The 12101-nt window shown below is 41.2% G+C and overlaps 1 protein-coding gene across 2 annotated transcripts in view; it reads left to right on the forward strand.

Annotated features, from left to right (window-relative positions):
* The first annotated feature begins 451 nt into the window (after positions 1-451).
* The window catches only part of LOC110099596 (ubiquinone biosynthesis O-methyltransferase, mitochondrial), an 86066-nt gene continuing 74416 nt past the window's right edge, over positions 452-12101 (forward strand). The window contains exon 1 of one of the 2 annotated variants that reach the window (XM_028699217.1): positions 452-997. In XM_028699217.1, the coding sequence (XP_028555050.1) occupies positions 696-997 (302 nt within the window). In that variant the 5' untranslated portion in view covers positions 452-695. The remainder of the gene's footprint in view (positions 998-12101) is intronic. The other variant, XM_028699216.1, reaches the window with a different exon arrangement.

Consider the following 12101-nt stretch of genomic DNA (forward strand, 5'->3'; position numbering starts at 1 on the left):
GTTGGCAACCTCCTAGGCTCGATTCTCGGGTGAATGTGAAGGACAAGTCCACTTGAGCTATGATGATTGCGAGCTCATAGTTGATTGAGTGTGGGGGAGCGTATTTGCATCTTTAAGGGATGAATTTTTCTTGTGAGTAGATCGAAGAGTATCATTGATGGGTTGCTGGCTCGTATGTTGGTGAGTCTTGGTGAAGTATGTTGGTGAGAGTCTTGGTGAAGGATGACCATCATAGGAGAGGCAAATGGATTTGTGCAAATTCCAAGGATTTCTATGAAGAGTGAGCTTCTTCAGTTGCTTGGTCAACTTGAGTCTAAGGCCTTTTTCTAGCAGGTACTTCCAGGAGAGGAGACTTCATTCATAGCCAATTCTTCATTATTAGCATATGCAAATGCTAAATTCTTCTGTTGAAACTTCGAAATATTTAAGGGACATCTGAGAAGACATATGTGAATATACATAAACCTAAATTCACGGCATCAGATGCAGTTTGGCCGATCAATTAATGATTCGATCCAAACGCGATCCAGATCAGATTCAGATCAGGTAGATCAAGGTTGCCCCGACCCGATCCAAACTTCCGTATCAACAACGACTCAGTACACTACCGCGTCTAGGTCAAGTTAAAATTTTTTTGTACCTGTCGTCTACAAGAGTCACAGTGTTCCTCTTTGCTTCTACAAACCTAATAAGACATGGCCGGCGCATCGCTACGTGTCTGCCAGTATCTATTTCGAACCGGGGCTCGCCTTCGCCTTTGCGGCATATACTCTGGTCGTTTACCTCTCGGATACGCGGTCTCCTCGATTTTCCTCCCATTAACCCATCTTAGATATAAATCTAATTCGGCAATTACGTCAGCTCCAATTCAGAACTCAAAGGAGGTGACGAATGCGAGGGTCACCGTAGGCGACGGAGGTGTTTCGAATGTTCCGCACCTCCGCTCCTCTTCAAACGATGCCGAGGTAGCTAAATTTGCAGCCATTGCTGAGACCTGGTATTATATTTCTGAACCTATCTCTGTTCTCATTATATTTCGCAGCAGGGTTTCTGGAGTGCCTGTCTTAGATTGCATTGTTTTAATTCATTGTATTATAGCCGTTAAAAGATGTTTAAAGAATCAATGGTTGTGATCTGCATAAGATCCTAGGGTGAAGTGCTATTTTTAATGAGATTCTTAGATTTATAGAATCAGTAATCATGGCTGAAGCATGATTATGAGTGGTTGTTGCAAGTTTAGGTACTTTGTTAGCCTACATGCCTGTTAACGTAGTATATCTCTTAGCGGCTGAGACATGGCCTTAAGTTTGGAGAGATTAGAGAGGAGGGGTTTCTTAGTTTAATCATGCTAATAGCACAATATTAGCCTAATAAGTAAAATTTTTAGCAAGATTTAAAATTATGCAATTGATTAGTAAAATATTTTTTATTCGTAAGATAAGGCACAAATGTATACTTGTACATTCTTGTTGGATTCGAATTTATCGGCGGATTATACCCCACCTTACTGATAGGTAATCTCTATGTGAGAGCTTGAGAGTTGAGTAGGGCTTGAGTGAGTATGGTGAATAAGAGTTTTATATTTTTTTGTAAGTAAGCAATACAGAATCTAGAAAGAAAAAAAGTTCCATAATAGTAAATGATTCAAAAAGATCTTAAAGATGTCTCTCCACCTTGTCTTTATAGGGATTCCGGAACTATAGGAAAAAATATACGTAAAAAAGATAAAGATGGTAAAAAGTACTATGTACGATGTTTCTTATTATAGGCTGTCATAAATACGTGGCCTAACTGATTGACTTGCATGTTAATATTTTCTTATTGTGCGGCCCTTGGTTTTGGGGTGACTATTTTGTGCAAGTCTTCATGGATAAGTGTCTTGGTCGAGTTCTTTGGGTCAAGTGTATAGTGCGAGTTTGTGAGGATTGATAAGTGGTGGCATGCCATTGAGACATTATTTAGACTCTTGGAAGCAAAATGATGAATCCTTCTGGATTGAAATGATCATGAGGGCTACCTTAACCCGAGAATTCATAGTTGCAGCCTTTAAGGTGTGTGTATTTCATGTAGTTAGGTTATGGATATCAGTAGTAGCCGGGCGGCCTTGATCGTAAAAGATGATGGTTGATGAACAATTATTGGCGAGATGAATGACACCTAAGGTTCAGGAAAAATTGAATTAGCTGTTAATGTTGGCTAGCTTGTTGGGCGGCCATTTTCCCTCATGGCGAGTGCTCATTCTGGGAGATTTAATCATGGGTCTGAGCTTCTTAGTGGGAACCTATTGAGTACATATAAAATATCTACATAAGCTTGTACGAGTAGACATTTAGTTCTCTGATTTACTTCACACTTTGAAATGCGAGTTTTGAAAGGACAAGTGAATTAAAATTGAGCATTTATTACTCTCACAAAATGGTAAAAAATATTGTGATCTTGGGTAGTGTGCATATTCTTTATTATGACTTTTATTTGACCCTACACACTCTTTACCTATAAGTAGTTGCTTAAGGGTTGCGATGCTGCTACATTCTCTTCTCCAACCTCTTGTAATTGTGTCTGGCTCACTCAAAATGGTATACTTAGATCTTAATAAATTGGTCGAGTCAAGCCTCAAGAGGTTAAAAAGGGTTGTTATTTGTCGGTGTAAGCTATAGGAGTCAAGGAGAAGAAATCTAGCTTGTTTATGAGTGGAAAAGAGGCGATGGCCATGGAGGCCAATGTGCTTGTTGGCCTAGGGTTGAGTTGACCTGTAGCGCTTATGCCCAAGGAGGCAGAGAGGGTGGAGGTGAATAATGTGCCATTGACTGAAGGGAATCTATGGAATGTAGTGCTGTCCTTAAGTTCAGATGACTTCCATTTGACTATGAGGCGAGTGAGGTGACCTCCCACTAAGTGTTTAACTGTGGGCATGGTCACTTAAGTGGACTTTGTTGAGATAGTACTTACTCTTGTAATGGTTAAGCTCACTGTTGGCCGATTTTGGTATGGAGAAATATCTTCAAAACTTAGAAAGAATTATGTTTGGAGGTAGGGCATTGTTGTTAACAAGAAAGACAAGGGTTTGCCTAACTATGAGCAAGTTATTAGGACACTTGCCGAGTGGGTTTCTTGCTTTAGCTTTAATGCAGTGGGCACTCCGGTTGTATATGAGAATGCTTCCCCTAGTAGTGAGTACTTCGAAACAACAAATGCCATCTTCAGTAGAGATCGAGGTATTGGTTTAGGCTACTTTTGAAGTTTAAGAGGCGAGGACATTGAAGAGATTGTGCCATTGCCTTTAGCTCATGAACCTTTTACAGCCTATCCCTTGGTGACTCTAGGAGTCTCATGCCCTACTAGCTACGGGATTTGTGCCCATGGACCACCCACTTTGGAAAGCCTAGTTGAGTATATTAGTTTGATGGAGAAGATCCTCAACATTCAAGGCACTCTCAGTGAAAGGCCTAGGACTTTGCAGAGGGCAAGTGCTAAAGGAGAGTCAACTCCCGCCATAGCTGGAGTATCCAAAGGAAGTCGCTTTCTTTAAAGGAGAGTCAACTCCCGCCACCCCCAAGGAGGATTTGCTATAATGGGTGAACAATTTTTGCCTAGGCCCGTAGTCATCGACGACTATGGCGAAGGTTGCTACCTTGAGGAAGGGCTACTCATCATTGGAGTCACTTCTCAAGAATTAGGGCTCCACTCACCGAATTGCAATGGAGATCGAAGCATTGAAAGCCAAGCTAGCTAGGAAGGAGACTACTCACTAGGGGAGCTGGAGAAGAAGGCATTCATTAAGGAGGTTATGCAGTTAATGAATGAGTACGCAAATGTATAAATTGACGAACTAATAATTGAGTTCAAGTAGAATAAGGATGGGCTCATATCCTATTCCAATCTCCCAAGTACTATGAGATATTAATATTTGGTGACAAGTTCGACCCTGAGATCGAGTTGAATTATATTGTGACTACAGTAGCATTCACTTAAAAATAATAAAAAAATTCAAAGCGTTGAACTTGACTCATAGTTGTAATGGCGCAAAATAGCGTGCACCATGGAGCATTGTAGGCTCCGAAAATTCGGCCCCAGCCTCCCCGCCGCGCTGATTGTTGCTTTTCTTTTCGGCGGGGGAGTTTTAACGAACTAAGTTCCGGGATAAATTTTAGAAGGCAGATGGATTTGTAGATAAGACACTACCCAGGGATTTCGTCCTCATTTTGCGAGGACTTTATGATCTGAGTTTTTGTTTCCTATAGGCATAAGCCCCTATAGTTAATTACCCCTCCCGATAACGAGAGAGAACTTTTGATTAAGGCTAGTCTTCAATCAGATACATAGAAATACGTGGTATCTGGCATATAGTAGTAGCAATGGATATTTGGAATGGTTGAAAATTGTAGAGTTTGAAGATTTGATGATTGGAAAATTTGGAGATTTCATATTTAAAATAGAGATTTCACTATCGTGCACTTAAAGCGGATGGTGGGGGAATGGATGATAGACCCGATCAAGATCCCATGGTTTCGTCGTCCCGGGTCATCGTGATCCCTAGTCTACTTAGTCAGAGGAGGTAGTCGACCCAACATTACAGAAGGATCATTATCGGCAGCCATGGGTTGCTTCGTCCAAGGGAACTTTGTAGACTTGAGGTGAATGTTTGTATAAGGGGACAAATTTGAATCCACCTTAGCTAACAGAGGGCTTTGTGCCATATCGATTATATCCTATTGATTCATATCTCAAGAATTTAATGCCAATAAGTAACGTATTGGCGCTGGCCATAACCGGTATTTCGTGGTGCCATTTGGCGGCAAAACCACTCGGTTCAGAGGGCCCCGGGTCATAACCGTTTATCCTGTGGTGACATTTGGCTGCGAACCGCCGGTCAGAGGACACGTACCACGTCCTTACTGGCAGGAGATTGTTTGAGAATGGATCCTAGTGATATTTTCGACAAGGCATTTAGCTCTATGTGAGCTTAAGTAAATTTTAATTTGTACACCTCATCAAACTATTACGGAGGGTGGATATATTTTGCTGTAAGTGTTTGATGATTGGATTTTGATTTTAAATATTTTAATTTTGGGATTTTCTGGAGTTTTGGATTTTTATGGGTATTTGGACTTTGTAGAGTTTTGGATGTTTGGAATATTTGGGTGTAGCTTGAAAATTGTGAACCCCTCCGGTTGAGATAAACATTCAACACGGCCATAATCGGGGTGTATGGGGTCATTTCTATTTGTAGCTTGAACCTTGTCGACCCTATCAACTTACCGATAGGGGATCGGGTTTCGTAGGCTTCATGTCTTTGTTAGTGAATTCTTTTGATTATAGGCCTTGAAGGCCTAATATGAATGTACAAAATAAATATCTCAGTTGACCTCACGATCAGATATTTATTTAAGGGTTTGAGCCTGTCAACTCCCACTGGCTTGCACAGGACGATCGGGATCGAACTTGAATTCACTTATTGACCCGCGCAGCATCCCTAGACGCCCCATGTATTTATACAACATGCTCGCCGGGGCCCATGCGGGTGTTTGGGGGGCGTTTTGTAATTATATGTTGAACATTGTCGACTCCTATTTACCTGCTTAGGAGGATTTGGTTCAACTTTATTGACCAGCGCAACATCCCTAGACGTCATGTGTGTACAAATAACACATTCGCCGGGGCCCATGCGGGTGTTTGGGAGGCATTTTGTAATTATCTATTGAACCTTGTCGACTCTTATTTACCTGCTTAGGAGTATCGGGTTCAACTTTATTGACCCGTGTAGCATTCCTAGATGTCATGCGTGTACCAATAACACACTTGCCGGGGCCCATGCGGATTTTATGATTGCTTTTACCCCTTTTAGTGTACCTATGTGTATATAAACTACGATGCGTGTGCAGGGGGCATCTTGAGATGTTTAACGCTGCTCAGTTGTGTTTGTGACCACCATTTGAATGCAATGTTCTATTTAGAAATTCGTACACGCGTTCTGTCTGCTTGTACTCTTGCCATATTCGTTGCATATGATGGTGGACTCATCATCACGATTATTGCATACTTCTTAGTGTCCTCCCTTCTAGACAGTTGATTGAGCATGCTATTGATTATCCACCATTAATAAGAAACCTTTCAACCTTCATTATTTGAAATTGTTGGTTAGTGAAGTGTAGGGATTACTGCATCCTTCTACATGGCTGCCATGGAAAATTATCATCAGCTTCAACTTTCTTGCTTGAGTGTGTTCATTTGTTATTCACAAGGTACTGTCACATTTGCTGCATTTGTTCTGTATGTACTTATAAACAATGTGTTGTATATATGATAAGCTTTTGTAATAGCTCATAGGAACTTGCATCTGCAGCCCATTCTCCATCTTCAACTATAGGAGAGTAATGTGCTTGTTTGGACGATAGATACATACATAATAATCCATTAGTGTTGCCTTCGTATAGTTTACAAAGTTTGTTTATCTTCACTTGTGATCAAACTGCACATGCTCATATTGATCATTGCCTGAGGATGAGTTAAATCCAATGTTGCGAGTTCATTATCATGTCCCGAAGGGCTCGTGCCATGGCTTTGTGATCAAACATATTCTTTGCAATCTTCCCATCTCTTGCAAACAAGTTATACTTGCAAGTTATTTGCTGTTACATTTGATTTGTAATGAATTTGATATCCCCATTCATTAACATCTTCATCTCAATTGAAATGACTCTTTCAAGTTAATAGCCATTGTTCAAAAGTCATGGCGAATTTTGGAATGAATGTATGCATGGATCCTTGCTTACTTACAAGAGCTTTGAATGAATGATATTCTTTAGTTAGCATTTACATTCAAATTGAAATAACAACTCTGAAATATTCCAATGATGTTATTAAGTAAATGATATTTTATAAGTCTTTGGCTCCACAAACGTTCATTTGGATCACCAAAATCATTTATCATTCGTAGTTTTATTATGGTTATGCATTTATCACTTAGAAGTCCAGTGGATTTGTATTTTAATTTAAAATTGTGCATTTTCCACTTCAGTGCATGGTTCCCTGTAGTCCAGCTTGAATTCAAGCTCTTGTTCATCTCATTTGCAAGTCCAATATGTATGCACTATGTCACATTCAAGTCCAAATTCCACGTGAATTTGAGTCCAAATTGCCCAAGCCACATACACTTAATACTCAATTCAAGTTGGAGTTCAAGTTAAAATCATTTGGTCCAAATCAAGTCCAAGTGTTCAAGTTCACATGTCCCTTGTGTTCAATTCAGATCTTTGCTTAAGTTAAAATTATGCTCACTTGATATTCAATTCCGGTTCAAGTTTGAATTTATTTTATTTAGTTCAAGTTTTGCTTAATCATTTGATTAGTGTCCAAATACAAGTCATTGCAATTCATGCTCAAGTCCGCTGGTCATGTTCATTTGAGTTCAAATTCTTATTCTTTTGAGTCCAAACAGGTCCGAGTGCAGTCATATATTCATCCGAAATTTCGGCAGCTTTCCGGCGTCTCCCCCGTTTAGGGGAAAACTACGGAAAACTGGACCTCCCGCCACACTAGAGAAAAGCGTGTACGGTAGGTGCCCTCGTATGAGGACACCGCGGCCGTGTAATCGTCGCTCCCCCACCACGCCAGAGAAAGGCATGTATGGGTCTTCGGTACCTGTTGCAAAAGAGAAGTAGTTGTTTCCCCGCGAGCGGGTAATTATGAATATCCCGGTCTCGTCGTAGGCGCCGCACCGGATTCCCACCCCATCACGCTAGAGAAAAGCGTGTATAGGCGGTTTGCCGGCTCGACACACACATCGAGAACAGGATTTTTGGAGCCGAGGGGTCCCTCACTTACCTCGTCGTAGTAGATGTCGCGCCGGGTTCCCTTCCCACCATGCTAGAGAAAAACGTGTATGGGCAGTTTTCCAGCTCGGCACGCACATCAAGGTAAGAGGGCACGGAAATTGAGGCGAATATATATTTTTTTGACCAATCAAATAAGAAGTAGAAATAAAAAAACTTCTCAATTTCCTCATTCCAGCATACTTCTTCAATCCCTTCTCAATTTTCTCAAACTCTTTTCTCTGTATTTTTTTTTGCTAATAATAAAGAAGATTAATAGTAGGGAAAGGTGGGGAAGTGAAGGTTCTCTCTTTGTCAAAAAGAGTGATACAGATATTTGGCCATAGAATAATTAAGAAAAGAGTTGGCTGGAGGATTTGATGCCTTGACTTATAGTGAGCTAAAGTGCATGCAAGAGGATATAAAGTCTAATTTGAGAAGTGTACTTCCTCGGCATTCTTATCTACAGCTCTTCCATCTCTTTGTCTTCTCTTGCTTTGATTTGCATATTTGTTTGCTCCACATTTATAAAAGAGGCAATGATTTTTATATCAAGATATCCTTTTCTTTTGTTCTGAATGACAAGCAAGAGCTTGCGTATCTGTTCCTGGTATCCTCAGACAAGCAACCAATTTGGTCTTCTTGTCAATGCATCTGCTAGATGGGTCACATCCTGCTGCTTGAGAGTCGGTAGTATGTAGGCTTCTTTTCATTTGATCCCTCATCCAAAGTTTCCTTGCTGAGGTCACCAGATGCTTCACGGTTTCAACAGGAGCTATGATGATTGGATCCTCCTCAATAATCTTTCGATGCATTTGCTGAACACTGCAATCACTACTATGAAGAGCAGTAATGTTACCATGCTGATCACACAGTAACTGAACTTCCAAATGTCGGTTCTGAGATGACACCCTCATAATGAATATAGGAGAGCCTGGGAACTTCACCCTATACTTGCTTGAATAGAGCTTTAACTTCTTCATGATTACGAACTTGTTTGATTTTCAGACCAGAAGTTTCACATCCAACTCCTTGGTTCCCATGCCTTCTCTGCCAGCCAAAGAAGAAAGCTAATAGCGGCTCAACCATGAACTCCGTCACGTGACCTCCATCCTCACTGGACTGGATAGACTGACGGTGCTGATGATGCCATAGGAATCATTACACTTGTTGGGTAAAATAAAAGAGCAGCGATGAAAATGGAAGGCCCTGGAGCTTCCATTGATCGGACAACTGCTGCCGTGAACCCCAATGGCGGCGAGGAAAGGATTGGAGAGATAGCAGTTGCTGGGGTCTGCTCGTGTAAAGGTTGGGATAGCTGTAGTCGTGAGGTTGGATCGAGGCTGAGAGCAGGGTTGGACGGACAAACCGGAGGGATGAGGCTGTTGTGAGGGAGGCGGGAGGATTGAACCGTGGGAGGATTTGAGAAGAAGAGTTTTAGATCTCCTGGAAGAAGAAAAGCACGCTCTGCCTTCATTTTTCTTTTAATGCCAAGCTTTTGTTCAAAACGAGACAGTGTCGAGGCCGTGATTTACGAGATTCATTTCAACGGGATTTGAGGGATTTTGGACAGAGCAAATACAGAGATACGAGGTTTGAGGTAAATGAGATTTGATATTTTATTTGATTTTGACTTTGATTTTATTTCTTTTTAATTAATATTAACATTAATAATAATATATTATCATCAATATTATTATTAATATGAAATTTCAATCGTGTGATGAATTCAAAAGGAAATGCCTTGATTCGCGTGCATTTCACCTTGAAATGTGTATAATCACCTCGTTTAGCATGTCGAATTTATCGAACATAAATATTAGACAAATTAGTAGTGCATTTAGGGTATTGCTAATGTCCCGGTCGCAACGGCGCAGTCCGTTGTGCGATCGGACGTCGTTTGGGCGGCGACGAGGCTTAATTCCCTCGTAATGCGTGCTTTTGTATTATATTTGGATCGCCTTTGAAATTTACGACATCACATCAAACGATCCAAATCTATCAAATAAAATGTAGTCTCTTAATGTCGACGACGTTCCGGACGCAACGACGTAATCCGTTTTGCAATCGGACATTATGTCGTCTCCGTAGAGGCAATTTCCGCAATATGCGAGCCTTCGCATCATATTTGGATCGCCCTGGGATTTATTCCACTACCTCAATTGATCCAAATTTATTAAATAAAATGTATATTCTGAATGTCGACGACTTTCCGGACACAATGGCGCTGTCCGTTTGTCGATCGGACGTCGTCCGAGCATCTTCGAGGCCTCGTTTCGATCGTAACGCAGGCCTTTATATTATATTTGCATCGCCTAGAAATTCACCACCACCTTAGATGATCCAAATTTATTAAACAAAATGTATATTCTGAATGTCGACGACGTTCCGGACACAATGGTGCTGTCCATTTGTCGATCGGACGTTGTTCGAGCGTCTTCGAGGCCTTGTTTCCGTCATAACGCAGGTCTTTATATTATATTTGAATTGCTTAAAAATTCGCCACTATCTCAGACGATCCAAATTTATTAAATAAAATGTAGACTCTTAATGGCGACGACATTCCGGACGCAACGGTGCCATCTGTTTGTCGATCGGACGCCTTGTCGTCTCCGTAGAGGCAAATTTCTTCGATATGCGCATCTTTATATTACATTGGGATTCGTGCCACCATTCTAGATACACCAAATTGAATAAACATAATGCAGTTTTCGTTGGTTGACAACATTCCGGATGTAACGGTGAAGTCTGTTCGTCGATCCGGGATCGTTTGATCAGTCTCGCGCTTTATTTTCGGGTGTTGGTTGTCCCTTTTGACTGATCTCATCCGATTCAATTGCGAGGGGCCTCGACCCAGCAGAGTTCAGTGTCCTGATCGCAATGCCATTATCCGTTTGCCAATTGGAGGTCATTTGAACCCTTTAAGTAATATGCTGTACTAAGGCGCATATTGCTTTATTCACCAGTTTATATCCTTTTTGCGTGGTTGAATGTATAGGGGTCAACAAGCATAGTGCGGCGAGACGCACCTACGGTTCCATGTTCATGGCAAGGTGCATGTGTTTAAAATAGCGCGCATTATTTGAGCCATATGTGAGCCATGGCGCATGACACACGACACAAAATAGTGCGCCAAATTGTTTAAATGTGACATCCACCTCTTAAAATACAAAAAAAGGCTCAGTACCGCTAGGTACATGCTCGGTACCGCTAGGTACATGCTCGGTACCACTATGTACATGCTTGGTACCGCTAGGTATCTTTCCATACAAACGACTTACGAACTTTAAAAATAAGCATAACTTCAAAATTACTCTTACAAATAAAATTTGTTCTGAGGGCGCTGCCCCTGGAAACCCCCTCAAGGGCGCTGCCCTTTGACCCCGCGAACCTCACAAGGGGGCAGCTCCCCCTTGAACCCCCGATAGCCTGGCATATTGTTGTATTCATCATCTTTAGTAATAGTTGTTAGTGTTAGCATGATTCTTCATAAGTGCATGCTTTGTATAAGTTTTCTTCATGAGTGCATGCTTTTATTGGGAGACATTGGACTCTATAGGAGAGGAGGAAGGGGTGAGGACTTTAAATGTGAATTCTTGTCTCTTTGACGATATTGTTGTGAAATGTAAAGTTTGCGTCATGTTGGACAATATTATTTCATATTCATGCTTATTATTTTATAATTCTTATATAGTTTGCGTCATATTCAAAATGGCGCGCGTTGCGCCGTGCGCTATGCGCCATGGCTCTAAAGGGATCTTTGCGCCATGATGTGCCATTCGCCGTTAACAGGTATGACTTGACTATAATGGAACAATGAACATAACAATAATTAATGTATTTTAAGCGTTGAACTTTCATATGTTTAGTTTTTTATTTGGCTTGAAGTAAAATGAATGCTTTATAAAGCCCAACGATGATGGTTATCAATGGTCTGTGGCTGGCGGGCAATGAGGAGTAGTAGTGACTAATAAGCTGTGGTGGTGGTGAGGGTAGTGACCGCTGGTAATGTTGACTAGGGAAGTGTTTTCACTCACTTGGCCTTTGCTACATCCACTTTCTTCCTTAGAAGATTTAATATTTGTTCGTTCGTGGCTTTAAGTTGTCCTTAGTTTGCTGGTGGTGAATGGATGCGAATTTGAGGTGAATGCCTTTTGGTAGTCTTGGTTCGGGCTTTGACCTCTATTCATTTGGTGAAGTTTTTAATCATAACTTGGATGAACTTCATTTGTCCACTCGACGGTGGGGTCCGAATATATCTATTCCCTAAATGGAGAATGACCATAGGCT

The sequence above is a fragment of the Dendrobium catenatum genome, unplaced genomic scaffold (assembly GCF_001605985.2).
Source record: "Dendrobium catenatum unplaced genomic scaffold, ASM160598v2 fragScaff_scaffold_1220, whole genome shotgun sequence".
Taxonomy (NCBI): domain Eukaryota; kingdom Viridiplantae; phylum Streptophyta; class Magnoliopsida; order Asparagales; family Orchidaceae; genus Dendrobium; species Dendrobium catenatum.